General features: G+C 37.1%; 3 protein-coding genes across 3 annotated transcripts; 1 reads left to right on the top strand and 2 right to left on the bottom strand.

Annotated features, from left to right (window-relative positions):
• Positions 1-276: 276 nt before the first annotated feature.
• Positions 277-6,865, top strand: LOC141915308 (uncharacterized). Its single transcript, XM_074806794.1, has 6 exons — positions 277-670; positions 2,067-2,186; positions 2,381-2,664; positions 3,151-3,241; positions 4,126-4,251; positions 5,313-6,865. The coding sequence occupies exons 1-6, from the start codon at positions 535-537 to the stop codon at positions 5,669-5,671; spliced, it is 1,116 nt and encodes a 371-aa protein (XP_074662895.1). The 5' UTR covers positions 277-534; the 3' UTR covers positions 5,672-6,865.
• Positions 6,866-12,541: 5,676 nt separating this feature from the next.
• Positions 12,542-13,729, bottom strand: LOC141915421 (FMRFamide receptor-like). The gene has a single exon (XM_074806948.1). It carries the CDS (start codon positions 13,727-13,729, stop codon positions 12,542-12,544), a length of 1,188 nt encoding a protein of 395 aa, XP_074663049.1.
• Positions 13,730-17,645: 3,916 nt separating this feature from the next.
• LOC141915414 (FMRFamide receptor-like) lies at positions 17,646-18,851 on the bottom strand. The gene has a single exon (XM_074806936.1). It carries the CDS (start codon positions 18,849-18,851, stop codon positions 17,646-17,648), a length of 1,206 nt encoding a protein of 401 aa, XP_074663037.1.
• Positions 18,852-22,281: the final 3,430 nt, after the last annotated feature.

Here is a 22,281-nt window from a genome sequence, read left to right as displayed (position 1 = left end):
ATGTTCATATTCCCGCCTTAACAAAGCCCTTCACTGACTCAATGAACAATGAAAGAAACGGAAAATAATCGCTACATTCTTTTTTTTAAGACAGGAAACTGCGTTTTGTTTAAGGGCTTAATCTTTAGATTGGAAAGGGGGCCGACTCGACGGGTGAACCCGTTGAAAAAGGATTGACATAGTCAGCCTGCTATTGTGCGAATACCGGCCTTTGTGTTAGCTTAGTTCTCCCTGGCCTTTGTACACAGTATGGCGTTCGGTTTGTAATCGGAACGAATGTCTCGCTCTACTCGCTGTATGTCGCTCTACGTTAGTTAGTCACGACATGATGGTAACGCCGGCATTTACGTAGATGAGGTCACGAATCAAAATCTACCATTGAATTACATAATAGTTGCCACGATCATATCATATTTGTGTGTAATAATTACTGGAAAGAGTCGTCACCACTGTCAGGAGAGATAACTGTCGTATAGACATTGGACTATATCTGTTTTGTTATAACTAGTTTTGAGTTGCCGAATTCTTCAAAGAATGGAGAGCGCGTCGTCGGCTATTTCTGTTGGACTTCTGTGTTTCAGTATTTTGTTCTGGTTAAATATTTCATCGACTTCGGCAGCTGCAGTAGCCAAATCTACAACACAAGCGAACGAACCAAATACCAAACCAGGTAAGACAAATGGCACGAACAAAGATAAGATAATAGTTGATCGTAATTCTGTTCACTCAACTCCAATTTCACCTCGTCTAGCACAAATGTACGATTTCTCTTTGGCTTTGATATCAAAACTGTGTGGTATAACAACATATAACGTCTAGTTCATTTTTAATTGCGGCAATCAAAAACCTGTGTACGTATTTTCATATGTGAAAATCAACAGACGCATTATACGACATATGTGTGTCAGCGTTTTGTGTATATTGTAATGGGAATGGTGAACATTTTTTAAACGTTTTGACGATTTTGTAGTTTTTATTTGCCTGTTCCAAATGGCGTCGTTAACTACTCATCTTTCTGAAGAGAAAATATCATATAGAAAATATGTATATGACACCACCAGAAAGTAAAAACGGTCCATATATTATTTCATTGTTAAAACGTGCATCGTAATACAATGTATTGACATGCATAGATATTTTACATATAGGGACGTTCGCCACCTGGACTCAAGTGACCGACCAATTTTATGTCTCAACAAGATATATGATATATAGGGCTACGTTTATCAAAACCGGGCCATAGTTGTAAATACCACTGAACATATTCGTAATATAGATAGAAATGTAAGAATTAATGGATATAATATTCTGTAGTTTTAAGTGCAAGTCTATATCGGTTACTGTTAAAACTGTCCATATTAAATGAGTCAGCATGGAAATATGAGGTGTGTTGTGGTCGCAACTAAAACTGAGTCATTATTTTAATTCCCTCGGGGTTTACCACCAGATTCCTATACGTTGTTAAGAAACGTGTGGTAGTTATTCTTTTTAAGGCGAAATTACCAAAACATACGCGGAAATCGGTTCCCGTTTTCTCTTCGTTATCGCGAGGAAATGTATTGACATTTGAGTCGCTTGTCCTTATAAGGACTTCAACCCGACTACGGTATCTGCTGTCATGAGTATAGAGATCTCTAACAGTGGCAATCATTCAATTCTACGTTATATTTGTACATTACTATCAATACACATCTCATCAAATTGCCCTGAAAAATGTAAAGCTTCAATAGTTTACGATCTGTTGCACTCCCCCGGCGTGTGTGTGTGTGTGTAGATATCCTAATTTGTCGTCAACCGAGGTCGAGTAATTAGTGTCATCATTCACAACTGCCCCGCTTCTATTCAGTACTTTTTGAAAAGTAAATTAATTTCATCGATTCGAGAATAAGGCGAGATCGGAGAGAAATAAATGAGAATGCCAATCCAATGGGGGAGGATAATAAATCAAATCAAAATCTCATTATCTATTGAAAGCAGTCCAGAATTCCATTTCAATAAACGTTGATTGGAGTTTCTCGATTTCTAAGTACAAAATTCTTTAAGATTTTCGACAATTTTTTTTTCAGAGGGTTCGAAATTTTACTGCACATTCGAAAACGGTGATTGCGGGTGGACAAGCAATCCGCCTGGTGCATGGACTGTAAAACACACAGGACGTGAGACTTACATTAGAGAGCACACGTACAGTAAGTTTATAGAACAAAAACTACTTACAGAACTAGGACAGCCCCATCAGATTTTATGTTCCAGAGAAAACCCAAGATTTATGATACCAGTTTAACAAAAACCTCATTTATATTCATTAGAAGTATAAAACAATTTTTTCACGATTGTAAAAGATTGTATTAAAAACATCGGTTCGGTTTCTGTTTTTACGTAGATAAAGATATGGAAGGACATATGGTAGTTTTATCGAAGATAAATGAAGCCCAGTTTATCTCACCTCTACTAAACTTCACCAGTAAAAACAGATGTCTGCGGTTCTGGACCCGCTATTATTTCCAGTTGAGCCAGTCTCAAAAACCGACCTTACGCGTTTTACTGCAAGATACTAAAGGTGTGAAGACTGAACTTCTCAAGAAAGAGTTAACTATCAACCCGCCCAGTCCTCCTTATCAGTTGATCGAACATACAATTACTCAACAAACTGCTGACGGATTTAAGGTAAATAAACAAAGTATTATGTAGTTTCCCTTTACACGATTTGACAGTATTTGACTTGAGCAATTTTTGTACCATTATAATGTATATCCTCGGTTTACACTTTTTTGATTATATTTGTTTCGAGCCTGCCGGTATAGGAGTTATTTTCTGATGGCTGATATAATGATTAATTGTCTGATAAATAGTAGGAATTGTGTCTATTATCTGTGTCTTTCTCCATTAAACACCCATCACATCTAATCGAGAACCATTAGATGAAAAATTCGGATCGCTAGTTTCGTGTACCGGGACTCATCAAAACAATTGCTCGAAGTTAAAAACTGTCAAATGACCGGTTATTTAATGTCCCATGCTGCATATTTGTCTGACAGTATTTGACTTACAGTTTACAAAAATTCGGGTTGATTGTCTCATGGAGAAAACAGAAATATTTCGTAGATCTATTTGTGTTACAATATCTAAACGTATATATTTACCGTTTTCTAGATACTTATACAAATGGATTGGACAGCTACAAACAGCGGTTGGATGTTTTTAGATGATACCGTTATCTATTTCAATGATTGCAAAAATGCCCGTAAGTATCCTATCTCTATGCACTCAGACATCGCAATATTGAAACATCGAAATTTACGAAGAAATATGTTCTTCAACTTTGACCAATCACTAGTACACAACACAGTAGTGTGAACTATGAAATATGGCTTGTTTTGTAGCAAAAGAGTCAATATATTCGGAGTAATTATCTGGTAACTGTCATTGCATTTTATCTGTGATCAGTATTTCTAACCGGATGGAGAAATAAGTCATCTGAAAATAGTAATGGTTGGGGGATGATGATTACGGCTTATGGGGAACATGTATCGGTTGTAGATGATCGGAAATTGAACTCTGCATGATTAACATATAGTCGACTCGATGAAGCGTTCAATTCAATACGTTTTCCTATAAAACTGTTTTAATCGAGGTCACTTATAAGGCGATTATTCAGTTAATTCTGATGATCGCGGAATTAGTTCACTGATCTCTGAATCATCGATGTATTTCAGGGTTGAAGAATTCCGAATTGGTCACTAATCTAAAATATGGACTTCGGTCCACAATCGACTTAACAAAATGCAAAGTTTTTTGGTCTTACCCCGGTTATTCAGTTAGATTGGTTGTAGAACGTAAATGAGCTTAGCCCGTATTGAGAGGCCCCTGGAACCTACGAATTCAGGTTAATGAGTAATTAGTTAGCTATAGTGTGGCTTTGGTGTCAAAGCTTTTGATATCGAGTGAAAATATCCCAGTTGTGTAAATGTAACCAGACATATACATACATACTTAATACGAAATAACTTAAAAAAGAGCAAAAATCTCAAGTTACAGTTTAGGAATCTAATAAATCAAAATTCATGACCTTTCTTATGACCTCTGCATATTTCCATATAATTCTATTTGTCTCTTTTGTTTTTTCAGAGTTGCCGAAATGTTTCAATCCGACTCAATTCCGTTGCACTAAATCGGCTCAATGTTTAGATCCGGGACTGAGATGTAACGGTTATAACGATTGCAGTAATGACCTGAGTGACGAGGAAAATTGTCGTATGTATATATTTTGTACGGGTGTCTAGTATCTATAGCCGTTGTTCCTAAACGACGTAGGGGAAAAGGCCCGAGCCGAGCTTTTAACGAGGAGCAGTCCAAGGAAAAATGACACTTTTTCACAGTGAAATGGGGCACTATCTTCTTGAAAAAGGGGCACTATCCTATTGAAAAAAGATTGATTTTAAATATGATTTTTTTCGATAAACTAAACTTAAACAACGTTTATAATTTATATGGCGTTGAATTAATATTTATCTCCAATATTCAATAATGACATATTTACGAGTAATTAAAGACTTTTTACGGAATGATCATTTTTCATTTTCCAAACAAAAAACACGACGAGCACTTTTTGAAGGGCTCTTTGAACATTTTAGGTGCTTGGTTCACTTCCCCCGAACCCCCCACAACACCAGCCTGAGGAACCCGACCATCGTCTGGTATTCAGACTAGGGCGTCCGTCGGCTTGGATGGTGCAACTTTCAGTTAAATATCTGGAAGTCTTTTATTGGTCTGAGTAATCAAATATACCGACCGTTGTCGCTTCCGTGTGACTTTATAGGGCTTTGACATTTCGCGTTGCTCTGCCGAAGCTAGGGGCTTCTGCGATATCGTATTTGTCAATTTGAGAAAAAAAATGAATTAGTTCCCTATGATACGTCATCTATATAGGTCTCAGTATTACTGTTACACACTAATGGCGCCTATTCTCCTGTAAACAGTAACTAGCTGTCAATATTTTCATTTATCGCCTTGGTGTTTTTGTTTCCCCGCTGTGTTTAATCTTCAGTAATTAATCAATCAAGGATTGCCGAAATTCCTCGGGGATAATTAGTACGAGGGGTACTTCATTGACGGACCGTTGATATCCGTAATACTGCAGCGTGTTATCGGATTGTAAATGCGCTCTAACCCCCAGCGGTGAGCCGAATATTACCAATCAAGCATTCATACAACCTTTCAGACTATAATGATTTGATTATTTTTATAGAAAATACATACATTCTAAAGCCCTCGATATTCGATGTAAATATCTAAATACGTTTCCTACTTTTCAGCGGATGAACAACAGAAAACTATTATCATCATGGGAGTGTGTATCGGGGTTGGAGTACCACTTGTTATCTTGACGATAGTCTTGCTAATTGTTTACTGTCGCTGGGAAAAGAATCGCAAAGAAGCGTCGCGTAGATTGATGGAGAAAGAACGAGAAAGCAATTTCAATTCGTTGGACAGAAAGCGATTGAGTAATCGGTACAATAAAAAGAATCCTAACGCGTTGTTAAACACTTCGACAGCTTCTTCAGCACCGTCCACGACCGGTTCTTTAATTGATGACCATAAAAAATATGACGACACTAATAAAATGGATAATGGACAGCGAACGTCGACAATTAGCGCGTCGACAGTCGTGTAAAACAGACAAACATCAATAAAAATAGAAGAACATTTTTTATCACCGGACGCAGCAATTTGTGCGGAATATGATCGTCGAATAGATAACGACTATTTGTGTTTGTATCCATCGTTGAAGGATCGGTCGATTGTTATTTGTTTGTAGAAAAACTTTCTGATGATTTAGCAGAAATCATTTACGTATGTTTTGTCATGAAAGTTACCGGTCGTCGTTCTCACTAAGAGCGTTTAAATAACAAGGAACTGAGTAAAATGTGCTGCAAATGATGACGTCAAGTTTTATTTATTGAGATGAATGACATTAAGGGGTTTGGTGATGATGATATATGTTTACAGGGTTTGATGAGACATGTTTTATATGTTGATTATTAATGTCAAACTGATGTAGAATTTACAAATCAAAATTTACTTAAAACGATGAATCGAATGTAATCATGACTTAATATTTGAGTATAACCATTTCTCTACGAGCTCGGTGTCCAAGCTCTGTGGTATATATAAGTAGATATAGACATGTGGAATCGCCGGATTGATTTTACTTTTATCATCAGATATATACCATAGATATACATTCAATTCGGATTAATTTCTAATTCAACCTCAAGTTTAAACGAATCAAAAAAAATGAAGTTTGATAGTTAGTGGAAAATGATATCTGCTCGTAAATATGCGATGGTTGTAAGTGTAGGGTCTGGTAATTTATTAATTCACTGGTCTATTGGCTTCTATAGCGCTTTAACATATTTATTGCTGAGTATACTGTCCCGTCGCTCCTCTGTTCAGTCGTTAAGAATTCTCTAAACTACTTTCTTTGCAATACGCTACAATTATGATTGTAATTTTCTATATTTATATTTATGAATCAATGGCAAGTGTCCGTAATGTCCGTAATCATTCTTTGCCACATGTTCCAGTGTATTTTACTGGCTCTTTGAAACCTTCGAAGATTTAGGTATTAAAACGATGTATATAGATATTGACTTAGTATTCGATGAGAAAACGTATTAAATGTAGTTAAGAGAATGATTTTACTTATGACGATAAATCATCGATTATAAAATGCTTTGTAAAAATGGCACTTGCTTTTAGTTTTCAATATCGTATCTTAACGCTGTCCGTTTGTAGATTTTTTCGAACGAATTTTTGTATCTGAAATTGATTGATTGATTGAATAAACATGGGATCTCCGTGGAGTATGCCTTCTTTTATTGAAAAACGTCTTGTCCGAGTTCGTTGTTGGCATGCAGCATACAGTCAGCCGTGCTCGTACCAGTGAGGTGCGATTGGAACACCTATATCAGTCTGTTGTTCGTGTTGAAAGATTTTTCAGATTTTTTTCTGGATAAAAAACCTCGCAGAATGTCGGAGTATGGCACATTTCCGGAGAAACGACTGCACTATGCGCGCGACTCGGAAGTCGCAGTCGTTTCTTTTTGTTTAGTTCGCCGAAATTCCGCACGTTGGCCTGGCGCTGTTCAGCCAAATGTGAGAATCAACTATTCTATACTCGGCAGTTGTTATTTGAGTTTTGCTCTCGTCTCAAATTAATTAGGTTATAAACGAACATGCAATTTTAAAACGAAATTTTTGTTCTTAAAATATGGGAATGTCCCCTCGATCAGTAAAGGTCTCCATAAACATTGACCTCTTAGATCACGACACAAGGTCATTCGAAGTGACATGAATTCTGTAAGATGAATATAGATATTAATATAAGATGTTGCTAATATTTGCTCTGTTTCTATAAGTATGTACTCTATACAAGTAGATTGGAATTTTTTTCTGGTTGGTTAATCTTGTTTTAATTGATTCTCATATTGACGCGAGACGTTTTCTGAGAATTTTATCAATGTTTCGCAGCTTCGTTGAAAATTGATGTTGGCGTTATTGTTTTTCTTCCACAGTGTCGAATTGATCGTTTTGAGATGAAATAAATTCTGATACTTCGCTTGAAATTTCCTGCAGGCGTAATAACGTTGATGTTCATTGTGAACGCCTGTGATTCGGTTCAGAATGTTAAGACGCCTCACACACACTCGAATTATCTACGGCCAGTTTTTGACTGAGATAAATCGTCTGTTTCTAAGAAAATCTTAATTTTCTGTCAACGATAATTGCTCTCGACTAAAAGAACCCAGTTGAGATTCCTACTTCGCGTAAGTCGTAAAACACATCACCGATAGTCATCATCGTATAGAGACGAAGGTGGACCAATGCAGAAAGTTGTGACAGAATCATTTGTTTGCATCTTCACTGTCTTTCATGTTATCTGTTGCTATCTATCAGTCTTCAGGAAATCCTAAAGAGGCTTATACGTTCCCTAATGATTTTCTTTATTCTCCCGAGAGGAATGTGTGATATCAAGATGTCGTTACCAGTCAGGCATATAGATGAGAGTGGGTGTAACTACTACTACCGTCCTTTACAATATACAACATTACACGACGATGCTACGTTCTTCTCAATTTCTGCATCGCGTATTTCTCAAAATATCTTTGAACGTAAAAGATGTAGTCTTCAGGTATCGGTGACCCCATCGAGGAAGCGTTTGTATGATTTTTACGTGCAAGAACCTCAGCTCCGCACGATTCGTATTTTTAGAAGTTTCGAGACGTATGCATCGGGTTGTAAAAAGTGTAACAAACGTCTTCAGCTAAAACGATAATGTGGGCCGCGCGGCGTCTTCTGATCTTCAGTCAGTTGTAACTTGATGTCTTCGTAATTGGTACAAAGAAATAAAATAGATGCTGGCGACGAACTGGTAGATAGCATAGAATGGTAAGTTATTCTTCAAACGTTGAAGCTTTACGATCACTGGAAACATGGACAGTGTCTGCAGGAAGAAAGCTTTAATGATCATATTGATGTCTGGAGATGCAAAAAACACTTTCGTTTCAACAGCTTCCCGAGTGAGCGCATGCATTTTAATGATCGCTCCCCAAAATAACGACTTTATACACATCATTTATTTGCGCTGGAATCAAGCCACAAATTAGATCCCATAAAATTGGGTTAGAGGCAAAGTCGAGAAAACTACTTGAAAGAGAATTGTAGTGTCGTTTGTAAAACAAATGTGTCAAGAACTGACCTACCTCACTGACTTCGTATTTTTGATTGAAGTCTAGTTGACTCGCTCTCCTACGAGTACATCAATGTAATCAGTGATGATTCCACGGATGTTTATGAGCTTCTTTTCTGACAATTCAAATTGCATGACATTTTGACATAACTTCCATCATAGACGTGTCTTAGTAAGAATGGCAGGAGTATCTTCAATCTGAACCTCAACAAGCAACGTTAACCTTTTCTTTTTGGGGGTAGACATCAATAACAGGATTTAGAGTGATGAGTTGTCTAGACAGACAGGTTAGATTAGGCTGATCTGCCACATCAAAAATTGATCGGAATATTCATTGCATATAAATTGCATAAACACACGGACAAAATAACGTCAATGGGCGAGTTATTAAAAAGCATGTATCACAAAGCTTAAAAGGGAGAGTGAGAGAGGGAAGACCTGTGACATTTTGATGACGTCCCATTAAATTTCAAACTCTTGGGTTTAGAGGGATCGCTATGATTTTGATAAAGTATGTCCCGTGTCTCATCAATTTTATCCAGAAACCGCAACGCTTAAACGGCTACTGGTCGTAGTGCTGGGTAGTATATCACGAGTTAATTGGATATGAAAAACATTTTTTTGATGGCTCGGTAAAACCGAAAGGAAATCGAATCGACAAGTTATTCAGAACATCCGAACTGAACTATGCCAAGGAAAGGCAATCATCCAATGAGGAAATCAACTGATCTTCATATCTCCTGTCGTCTCATATTTGCTCGGAAGATTGAAGTAGGTTATGTATTGCACTTTTATGATTTCCTGATGCGATAAAGTCTTCTTTTAAAGCTTCGTATTACAGGTTTAAATGGACGAAATCGAATCAATTGAAGCGCTGAGAATCAAGACGAGCTGCTGCGATCCGTGTCGTCTCCGGTCGATATGATGTATGTTTGTTGTTCCCCGTGGTTTACTTGGGTTGATTGCATCTGGATTGATTGGCGAAAAAAGTCTACCTGAAGCATGCTTTGTTTTTATATTCATTTCATTTCTCTGTCGTTATTTTTCCGGTGAAATAATCATCCACCGTAAATGAGTTATTTGTGTCCAATTTTAACGAACAGAAATCAGTCCATGTGACAAAGAATATGTTTGATATGTAGACTTTGAATTAGAATGAAAATTAGAATGAAACGACTGCAGTTGATATTGACTATCAATCATCAAATGGCTTCAGAGTTAGATTAAATTAGATCTAGTTTTTGCGGGGTTCATTTTTCTCTGAGTATGCGCCATTACTCACCTGGGCTATTTTCGGTGTTTTAATGCTTCGGAAGTTTTTGTTGTAATTTCAAAAAAAGTCTAAAGGCGCATTTAATTTGCAACTGCCTACAATACGTAATAGCTGTCTTCAATGCGATCACCGTATAATGGATCTGTCATCAGATCACCGAGCTCACAGGAAGCTTTTCCGACTTCAAAGTGCTTTGAACTGCGAAATATTCTTCAAATATATCTTAAATGATGGTATGAGGTGCAAATAATGCTATGCGAAAAGTTCGGAAAGGGAATATTCCGGTAATGATGAGAACAAAAACAATGAGGACGGTTGAGAGATAAAATGGGTTTGACAAATTAATCTCTTGGTCCCAGCTCCGGAACTGGACGTTTTATACACTGTAGAATACCTTCCCTGTAGACTAATTATGGGTTTTATACGCGGGAATTATGTACATATTTCGTTATTCGATTTCATTATAATGTATTCTGGATGATAAAGTTCAATAAGGTTGAAAAATGGAAAATTGACAAATCGCAATCAATGGTATGTAGAAACACTGTACTGTAATATTCCTGAAGATGACCAAATGATAAAGTCGAAACGTCGACTGCAACTACGTATCGCTTGAGGAGACTTTTCTGACTCGCTTTTCTTTTGTATTATAGGATTCCATCTTAGTTTAGATAATAGCGAACTATGTATTCTATAGCTTGGGCTGTGAATAAGATGCAAACGCGTGGAACTGGGCCACCGCGAAAACTGTAATTCTTACAAACGATTGTTTGAATTCGATTTACGACATAAGACATCCGTTTTGACGCATCAAATATGTTTAGATTCTCATAATTCTAGGAAACGACATTTTACGGTTTAACTCATCGAAAATGTCGGTATGAAAGTTCTGTTGACTGAACATACATTGACTATGATAGAGTGCGTGTCGTCGTCGGAGATTTATTATCAGATCAATTCAATGAAATTTTCTATGACAGTGAATTGAGATATATTAACGCAGGATGATCGCGGCACCGATGATTTATCTCGAAACCCATCAATCAATCTTCACTTTTCAGAAAATACTATCACTAAGACATAAAAGAATAGAAAGTCAACCAGCTGGAAACAACCATTAATTCAACGCGAGTTGTCAATCGTTTTGGGCAGCGTTTTAATTGGTGATCAATACTCTGTGTAATCGATATCGCGAATTAGTCTCTCATACTGAATCATCGTGAATATATCAGAACCTATATCATCAATTTTTGACGTGCATTTGGAGAATATATCAAATCTAAATATAGGACCCAGGGTCCAGTTCCACAGTTCTGAGTTAAGATTTGACCCTGGGTTAAAACATTGAAAATGAACTAACTTTAACTCAGAGTTAACTCTAACTCACAACTGTGGAACTGGGTCCTGTAGTCAAGACCAGTCAGTCTTAGCCTGTCTTCTATTAGCTTGTATTCCAAGCCAATCTAATCTTCAGGCTGGTTTTCAGGAATCATCTTCACCCAGTCTTGGCAGTGTGATTGTCTCCACAGAGATCTCCGTCGCTATACGATCCTAGTGTGAACAGATCTGTGGTATATCAGACACTAAGGAGAGCTAGCTGGAAACCGTTCGTGAAAATCAGCTATTTATGATTCGACAAAACTTTCTGATCTCAAATGACGTCAACGCAACTGGGCCTTAGCTGTAACCGTTTCACAACACATAAACGTCATCCCAAATCTGAGAAATCCTTTAAACTTCGACAGAACGTATGCAGATAATCCACCTTAAATCGGGACGTGGTAATATCCGGCTGTATTCAGATAATCAGAGATCTTAATATCTTTTGATGAATTCAATCAAAGAGAACGAATCTGTAATCTACGAAAATTGATTCATTTACGAATCCCCAAAAACAATTGAGAATGGAGATCAATAATTTGTGGGACTTAATTTCCGATAGATTTCAGCCGCAGGAGCTGTTTGTTTGTTAATGGAATTAATATTTTCAAAAGAATTCATTTAGTCGTTTTGCAGAATCTGATGAGCTTGATGTGCGCCATAATGAATTGCGTTGGCGAAGAAGAGATGTTTAATTTCGTCAAATTATTTAATTAAAATCGTTCTGTGCGATAGTGTGTAGATGATTAGATGCCTTGTTTGAAGAAATCCCTGTTTACAAAACAATGTCTTGAGATCAACTTCAAATGCATCGTCTACACGTATACAATATTTTATTGATAGAAAAAATGAGAACGAACATTGAAACATGTAACATGGAAATTTCAGATGTTTAAACTGTTTTACAGCAAAATATCAAAACTACAATAATCGTGTTGTATTCATAACGTTAAAACAGTGATGAACTTGCCTCCATAAAGCGTAGACTTTCCGAGACCGAAATATCATGCCTATTTCAGATTCTTTTTTTCTATTTATAATCACATCTTAGACGAACTCGTTGTTTCGTCGTGTCGTTGTACAAAGTACCCATTACATTATAAAAAAACTCATAAAATTTACCAATCTAATCGGCAACTTTAACATTTTTGTATCAATTCAGTGGTGCAGTTATCCGCCTGCGAAATCGCCGTGAAATTAGCTGTATATGTGCTCAGATCATGGCCATGGTTAATTGAATTTAATTTCCGAGTGGAATGTGTAGCTTTAGGAGCACAGATAAGCTTAATTAAAATACTACGAAATTTTCGACCGAATAAGCAATAGATGAAGAAATTCGTGGATGAATTGAATGCGACTAGCATATTACTGAACGTCACACTGTAAGATAACGCGGTCTTATTAATAGGTAGATGTGACCATTCTAAGATTTGATGTACCAAAGCTGGCATCTGACATATTATGAATTGCGTTACCACTGCTACTATAACAGTCGTGTTTCCTGCCTGACTTTGTTGCCCTTTGGTCGATCTTGATCTAGTCAGTAAAATTCGTTCGCGTTGAGCTTTATGAAGTGCTCGAATCAACTTGAAATTCAAGATCACTAAAATTACAACGGGTCCCACGGCAATTAGTAGGAAATATGATATGATACGGTAACTGATGGTGAATATTAAGTCGACTCGCAACGCTGTTGGCTCACAAATAGCGTGTGTGACATTCGTACATATATCAGTATATAAAACGACTTCAAATTCAAAAAATCGTGGAATGTTATAAATCAATGCCAAAACAGTAACAAGAGTTACTCCTCGTTTTGCTTTTTGTTTTGTGCACCAGCGCAATGCTCGTAGTGGTTTACAAACTACGATATATCGTTCGATGGTAACCAGTATGACCAGCCAGTTGGTTATCGTTTGGGCCATCATGGCGAAAGGCCATAAATATGGCATCATATATGGCATCGATTGGTAATATGATTTAAGTATCCCTAGATAAGGATAAATAGATCGTAATGTCATGACCATTATACAGTCTATAAGTAACAGTGTATCTGCTATAGCCAAAGCTTGTAACAGAAAGTTAGTAGTTGATTGACTTCGGTCTTTCCATAGAACGATGAACGATAACAAATTCCCGACGAATCCAATAGCGCATAGTAATCCAACAAAAACTGTTTCGATGATGAAGTTGAACAGAACTAATCCCGGGTAGCGATTGAATAAATAGTTAGCGATGTCGGGACACTTTGTAGAGTTTTCACCTTCTGCGCTGCCGTTGTCTCCGATGACGTAGGGAACCTCCTCGAGTTCTGGTTCTATGTTCATGATGTCTGATCGTCCGGGCCTGAAATAGAAAGATACAAAACGATCACGCTTCCGTCTTAGATACTGAAATGTTTGAAGTAACACATCAATTTTTCTGCTTTATTTTCCCATTTTCCCCCATTATATGAAGGTTTGCTAATGTATACATATATGCCTACATTTAGTCTCGCAGAAAGCGACGATTGGATTAAGTCAGAAGAACGAGACAAAATGATTCAATTAATATTTCACGTTTATTTAATCTTGAAAGGATTTCCGTTGAGTAACAAGTTTTCCACTAGTTTTCGCCCAATGACAGCTCGCTGTGATATTTGGTGATTTATTTCAGGGTCTGATGCGACTTTGCCTAAGCCAATAATCGTCGTTTGTTTGATACGTCTTATTTATTACCGAGGCATTATCATGATGGACTCTGACTTTATTGTCTTCGTCCCTTGAGTTTCATTTGGTAATGCGATATTCAGCTGAACAGTTTGGTGGCTTTAACGACCCGATGCAACTTAGATCCATAAGTTTTAGAAGACTGGCTCTAAACAATTGAGCTGATAATCCCGATAAGGGAAACGAACTCCATTCAACCGAACTGATAGCTATAACTTTGACTTCAAATTTCAGTTAATTTTATATCTCAATTTTAGCACACGTAAAAGCAATGACCTTTAAATATTTGTGGGAGTATTTACAAGTCATAAACAGCCTTTGAGAACCTGGGTAAAAAATTGATGAAATGTTTATAATCGCAGAAGATCAAGTCAAGTAGTATCGTATCAGTGTTCTTGGTATTTCTGGGTAAGACTTGATACGTATTACACCTACACAGCCCTGTATACAGCCACGTCATACGTGATGCACAACTTTCATGTCGTAAATTCAATTAATGAATCTCTTTTGACTTATCTGACGGTCAATCAGTGATAGAATATACCCACAGGAAAATAGTCCGGTCATGAATCATAATCAGAAAGGGTCTCCAAAGATTGAATTTTTTTTACAAACTAATTAAACATACGTAACAATAATTTGTGTTAGAACATTTAATTTCATCTTGATTTCTAGAAATTGTGTAAATTTCGTGTTTTGTTTCTCTTTGTAGAAATTGTGAAAATCTTGAAAATATTGTCACGAGAGAAATATCTGTGAAGATATGACTTAGTAATACGTATAATTCTAATTAATTGTACTTTCATTCAGTTGAGTAGAATTTCCCTTCTATTCAATCTCCATTACGTTTATGTAACTATTCATCATCAGTTAAATCAATCCGATAAATCCGTCTGAAAAAAAGATGCTCGAATATTTGAATTCCTTACCTCGTATGTAACCGGTTTTTTTTCAATATAATCCTTATTCTTCCATTAATCGTCTTCAGTCGTTTTTGCGATGCGTTTAAAATCCGAAATAAAGACACAATTGTAGCCACGATCGAATGTTCGATTCATGTAGGTTTTTCTTCATAAAATGTTCAGGTGGTGTTTGCCCGTGTTATTTCCAGTCAGTGCCTTGTGTCGTAGCAATGGACAGAAAGTTTGCGTCGACGTGTGATGTGTGCACAGTTGCCAATAACAAGCAGAAGACAGCGAATTTAGCTGATCTACATTGATGACACTACTGCTATTTATCACACCTGCGGAATGAAAGTTTGACGTGCTTTATAATCATTACACGCAATAAATGGACAGAAACCGATGGTTCATTAGATTGCGTAACTTACCGAGGAATATTTCTCATATTCTGCCCACAATCTGCGTAATATTTTCTAATTCGTTCAAATTTCATTTCCGACATCATCATCGTACATGTAAGGATTCAAGTTTACTTCAAATTAATGCATATAAAAATATGAGGATATTCGAATCGTTCCGGTGAAGTTATTTTTAATAAACCAATTCAATACGTTGTTGTTGTCGTTGTCACAACGTGGATTTTCATGTAACTGTAGGATTTTCCCTTTAGGATTACGACATCAGTAATCGATGCGATAGAAGTGGACATCGTGACGTGTTAGTCACATTGATCGCTGTGAAGAATGAGGATTTTACGCGTTGAGATCACAAGCTGTCTGTCCATCTTACTTTACGGCGCTATACAATTACTGATCATGTAATCAGGTTTTGTTGTAACAGGTTGAGATTGACTGCTCGGAAACGGTCGTTTTTAAGTAGTTCTCTCGTTTTAGTTGTTTCTTTAACGAATCTGTGAACGCGTCTAGCGTTAATGGAAGAACACTGTTTCATTGATAAATCGACGAACGAGTTTTTATTCAGACCATTAGTTATACTTTGAAGTAATATATCTGAATAAAGTCAGAGGCCTATAGATTACAGGGATCCAGATGCACTTGGTATGAATTACAGTTTGAATAATTTGAAGTGAATCAAACTGCTAGAAAGTATTAACAGACTTTGGGGTTCTGGGTCCTTTTTGTAGATGTTTCCACTTTTATTCAAAATAATCCACGACTGTCCAACAAAAAATCGAATGAAGAGACCATTTATTAACTCGAGCAGGATTGTTACAGATTTAAAATCGATAGTTGAAGGAAAATCTCACTCCTGATTAGATTCAAACTTCATCTTATGAAAAATCTTTTTATAAGATGTTAAAAAATTGATTTCCAGTTCCTCGTGGATCTGTACGGATGGATTACCGAAAGCCAATTGTTTACGAATACTTTAAGAAATTGATCAAACTTGTCAGACAAAGGTCGCGAAAAGAATTTATCTAAATTTTATCGCTTTTTCTTACAGCTTTTAGAAAGTGAAATTCTAGTCTTCCACAGAAAGCAGATCGTAACAATAACTGTACATCAGTTTTTTATTTGTATGGATAATGCTGTAGGAGATGCCGTGTTAAATCACACCTACCCCATTAGCCGGTAATCCCAGTCACATAGACATCTTTTTGATGAAGACATTAATAAATTATTCACCGAATCGACTGTTGTATTCTATATGCGATGGTAAGTGCGTATCTAGTTTTACATGGAAATCGAAAGTGAAGTAATGGTACGCATGTCCTCTGGGTGCTTAACTACTTAGTTTATACATAGAACAACAATGATCTATAACATTAGCACTAGGGGTCGCTTTGAGGGCAGACGATCTCATGGGTGATAACTAATTTCATATTCTCACGTTCGTATGCTGATTCTTATACAGCTTCTAATATTTACCAAAGTTCCCAAATAAATTCTGGATTCATTGTCAGCATTTGTATGTGACTAACCTACAAATAACGCAAATATTAAATAATCACTAAGAACAAATTTTGAAGTGGACATTGATTCAGAAGATGAATGCCGTTTAACTCGAGTATTGGACTTGAACATATTGACGATGGTTGACGATCTGTAATATATACTTAAATGCGAACGTGTTGCGAACTCAAACATCGACGAATATAAGGCATATTTACAGAGATTCACTCTTCGCACTTTGCAAACGTGGCTTTCTCTACAGTTTTTGGGCATATCGTACGCGTTATCTTAGGCGAATAGCGAATAACGATCCATCAGAAAAGAGAGAAGTGATAAAAACGTGACGAATGTAACCGGACAAGCAAACATCCTCCGATTAGGCTACAGAATCCTCACGAGAAAAACGACTGAATCGTTGAATTAATGATGAATCTATTTATTATCATTCATCAGGCACTCACTCGCACCGTACTAACATGAAATACAAAACTTATCTAAATCAACTTGTTTGTGTGTGTGTGTGTTTGATTGTTTGTGTGTGTGTGTGTTTTCAACTAAACTAACAAAATACATGCACTATGAGGAGCGCAGATAAACTATGAATAAATCGTATTTGAAGTCACTTGGTTTTAATGCACGGATCTCTCGACTCTCGTGGAGGAAGAGCATTTTTCAACATAATCGGACAAATGTTTTTAGCGTAATTTGATTACGAATCTTTCAAACACATTCGCCATTTTCCACTTGCGAAACGGCTGAAAATTCGGCTTTATAAATGCTCATACTGTGGTGGGTAAGCGAGTTGAAATGTCTTGAGACGAATGACGATTTGGAAGTTGAGCCACAGAGTAGTCGGATTAAGATGCTACGAAACTTGCGACCAAATAGGCAATAAATGAAAAAGTTTGTCGACGAGTTGAATGCCACTAGCATATTACTAACAGCCACGCTGTAGCTCTGGGCTGTGTGGTTTATTGGTAGATGTGACCATTCTAAAACTTGATGTACCAAAGCTGGCATCTGACATATTATGAATTGCGTTACTACTGCTACTATAACAGTCGTGTTTCCTGCCTGACTTTGTTGCCCTTTGGTCGATCTTGATCTAGTCAGTATAATTCGTTCGCGTTGAGCTTTATGAAGTGCTCGAATCAGCTTGAAATTCAAGATCACTAAAATTACAACGGGTCCCACGGCAATTAGTAGGAAATATAGTATGATACGGTAACTGATATTGAATATGGGATTGATTCTTAAACTCGTGTCTTCTCGGAGTGCATACGTCTGATTATTGGCGCAAATATTCGTAAAGACGATAACTTTAAATTCAAAAAATCGTGGAATGCTATAGATTATCGCCAAAATAAAAACAAGAGTTACTCCTCGTTTAGCTTTTTGTTTTGTGCACCAGCGCATTGCTCGTAGTGGTTTACAAACTACGATATATCGTTCGATGGTTACCAGTATGACCAGCCAGTTGGTTATCGTTTGGGCCATCATGGCGAAAGGCCATAAATATGGCATCATATATGGCATCGATTGGTAATATGATTTAAGTATCCCTAGATAAGGATAAATAGATCGTAATGTCATGACCATTATACAGTCTATAAGTAACAGTGTATCTGCTATAGCTAAAGCTTGTAACAGAAAGTTTGTAGTTGATTGACTTCGGTCTTTCCATAGAACGATGAACGATAACAGATTTCCGACGAATCCAATAGCGCATAATAATCCAACAAAAACTGTTTCGATGACGAAGTTGAACAGGACTAATCCCGGGTACATGCTCAGTACAGTTTCTCTAAAATAATCAGCGACATCTGCTGGTGGGTTTGGTGGACATGTACTATTTACGAACCGTCCATCCGAAGTATTGTACGCGTAGAACGCTTTCGCTTCTTCAAACTGCAACTCAGCCGCCATATTCCTCGTGACCTCGTAGGATATTTGAGCACCCTGCAAATATAAAATTTGAGACCCGGATATCAGATCGTGATAAATCAAGGGTCTTCACGAACACTTTTGAAGGCGTCGTCATCAAAATCTATAATGATCGGTGAGGGAAAACAGTTACGATATTATTAAACCTATTACCCAATCATTGAGAAAAACCACGTCTACCAAGGACAAGTGAATCCTTGCAGTTACTGTAGCTTATTTGCCTAATGGTTAGAGAGGAACTCATGAAAATTCAGGACCGGGTCATTATACATGATTGATGTTTTAACCCGTTGATTGAAGAATGGATAAATCGAAGGTCCGGCCTCCTTGATTAAACCATTTCGAAAGTAGTATTTTCTACTTGTTTGCGTTGCGAGCAAACAAGAATCTACGAATCACATGTAATACCACGAAACTACGAGGGCGAAGCTGGCGCTAAATTGGGAATTTTCTATAATCCGAGAAAATGAAATCCGCTTATCACATCAGAACTTCTACTTAACATCTTTAAACAGATTCCCCGATCGACAGAAATATTCTTAATTCTGCGCAGGGACACGTGTGTTGTGCAGGGAATCAACGATTTCATTTATCTATCTAAGAACCGACTTATATAAAAGCATCGATTTTTTACATAATATTTCAAAGGATTTCCCTCCATTTCTCTTGGCGGCTCTTCGACGTTGATTTAGTACTCAATTTTCCCGTGTAATATCTTTTAAAAACCGAACATCATCTTTTTTCCATTGTCGATGAATCTATGGAAAACACAATATCTGAAGAAAACATCTATGTAGAAGTTAACTGTACTATTAAATTCACAACCGACTCTTCGAAGAAGGGTCGAACAAATCACAAGTAAATCATTTAACTTTTGAATGAGATGAGCAATAATTGAAGTTGAATTATCGGGAAGACGATATCAATGTTTATAACTTCACCAGCGCACATTGTTGCATTAACTTGATAAATGAGTGATATCATAAAAAAAGTTTATTATCAGCCGAGTTCATCGATACTTTTACTTTGTTTCTATCTTAATCAAATCCAGAGATATGAACGAAATAAAAAAATCAAACCGGAGAAAAATAGGGACAAAAAATTCAACAATGCGGACCCGGCGGGTACCCAAAAAAATGGCGCCTGGAAACTGTAAAAAGGCTTATTGGAATCTTCAGGTGACGCTGACTCGAGGAAAGTACGTATAGTTATGTCATCTGGATTATACACACAGAGCTTACACGATGATTACGCTGTGGATGGTAATCATTTTATACAGATTGAAAAAGTGCTGAGAAAAGTACAGACAATGACAAGTGTCACTAACAATTGTGGATTTATAAGTGTTGACTGCCTGAAGGCTTATACATTAGATAAAGACGCGCCGTGCCTATCTATCAATCTGGGAAACTCTTTACCCTTGAAGGGAGAGTGAATTATTTAATTATTCACTGTTCTCAGAGTACACCAGTTCGAACCTAGGGACTTCAAATTTCATTTCTCGCTTCCTCATTGAAGAACTGATGTCTTAAAAAGGTGGTTTCTCGACCACTGAACGCCCGAAGCGCTCGAAACGTCATTTAAAACGTTATTAGCTACGCAGCGATTCTTTCATCGATTATATTGCGCCGTAATGTGCGATGAATGCAATCCACCTCAGTGATTTATCCTGCGAGGATTAGCTGAAAATCAACATTATATCGTAAATAGAAACTGAACAGAATAACGCGAATCCTGTGCCAAAAACTATCAACGTAATCTCTAGAACTATCGGACGACTTTGTCGATCAGTAATTGATTGTATATTTGTAATCGATATAATTTTCTCATGTTTGGGAAGGTTGAAACTTGAATTATTCTGCGTATGACAAATTATTATTTCAAAATATTCCACATATTTTCGACAATACAAATATTACATCGTACACATTAAAAGTTAATCACCACATCAGACATCAGGGGCCAGTAACAAGGAATTTTCAAAAATGGCGTTTCTTTATTGCAAACGGGGAATTTTCCAAAAAAGGTTATATACGTATATACGTATATCCTCATAGAATTAAACCAGCGCCTAGACTCGAACCTGGGATATCAGCATTTACAGAGGCCTGTGCGCTGACTACTACATCACTGTGCTGTTGGTTTTGTATGAGCCCATTGTGGTGACCACTAAGGCTTGCCGACCAGTCAAGCTTGGTTTTGAGCTGACCAGAAAAAAGGAATTCGAGTTAGGGATTTGGTGCGACGTGGAGCTACAAATTGCTTTCCAGATAGTCAAAATTAATGGAATATTTCGCATAATGTTTTGATGATAATCATATTTTATTTCTATCGCAAAACTGTCCAGAATACTGTAAATTCGAGATAGCTCGGTTCTGATGCATGTTTGCGAGCCGTCATTCCAGCATTTCTACATAGATGGCACAACTAACAGGTAAAGATCTCTCCATCAGGAGATGACGTCTATTTGTAGCGACACAATGAAACGATCCATCAACAACTTCTATCAAAACCTGTGGACATCGCCTCCCGCAGAATGTCGTGGCATAAAAATATGATATTTTTTCAACTGCCGCCTTAAACAAAACGAAATTAGTAATCCAAGCTGATAATGCATACTCTTCGGGTTTGAGAATACATGTCAAACGGCGATTCATTTTGATGATGGATGACGCCTGGTTGTGAATTCGACCTCTCGTTTGTTTTCAGCCCGCGGTTGTAAACAAAGACAACAAATTGAAAATGCGTTAATACCGCTTAAAGACCTTTGCATAAAGAAACAGGTAAACTGTGACTGTACCCTCCCTCGCTAAAATCATGGATACTGTGGAGATAGGTCCGTAGGGTATCCGAAATTTACGAGTCGGGATAAACTAAGTAAACGTTGAATGTTTTCCCAACAACTCATCCATTAACCATGATACCACATCATTTGAATTATTGACCAATTCTAGTAGCGGCCGGGAAATCAGTAATAATATCGATATGGTCAACATTCTGTTTCATTAACTCATTGGTTTTAGGCTCAGAACGGATCAGCCATTCCGCGCCAGGATTTGTTATTCTATTCGGAAAACAATCCAGTCGTCTGCAGCTGTTATCTGTAACCTATTGGAATGGATAGTCGCTACTGCGGCCACGTGTCCTTACCACACGAAAAGTCATTTAGATTATGAGAGATAGAAACAACCGCTTGACACTCATTTCATGGACTGGGCGATGATTGCTGAATTCGTGTTTTTTTTCTTCTCCAGACCGTATCTTTTTCTTCAAACGAAATATTTACAGAAGCGCTGCAGTCACTGTATAAAATGTATCAGCAATCAAAACATTTATTCTCCAAAAATAAGCTTCATACATATTGAAATTGTTTTAATAGCAAACAACTTGAATATGTATATATCAAGCTTGT

This window comes from Tubulanus polymorphus, chromosome 1, assembly GCF_964204645.1.
Source record: "Tubulanus polymorphus chromosome 1, tnTubPoly1.2, whole genome shotgun sequence".
Classification (NCBI taxonomy): Eukaryota; Metazoa; Nemertea; class Palaeonemertea; order Tubulaniformes; family Tubulanidae; genus Tubulanus; species Tubulanus polymorphus.
This window is presented reverse-complemented; position numbering and strand designations above follow the sequence as displayed.

Coding starts and splice junctions, on each gene's coding strand:
- LOC141915414 (XM_074806936.1), bottom strand. CDS start 18,851: ATGGCGGCTGAGTTGCAGTTTGAAGAAGCGAAAGCGTTCTACGCGTAC.
- LOC141915421 (XM_074806948.1), bottom strand. CDS start 13,729: ATGAACATAGAACCAGAACTCGAGGAGGTTCCCTACGTCATCGGAGAC.
- LOC141915308 (XM_074806794.1), top strand. CDS start 535: ATGGAGAGCGCGTCGTCGGCTATTTCTGTTGGACTTCTGTGTTTCAGT. Junction 671..2,066: donor CGAACCAAATACCAAACCAG/GTAAGACAAATG, acceptor TTTTTTTTTCAG/AGGGTTCGAAATTTTACTGC. Junction 2,665..3,150: donor AAACTGCTGACGGATTTAAG/GTAAATAAACAA, acceptor ACCGTTTTCTAG/ATACTTATACAAATGGATTG.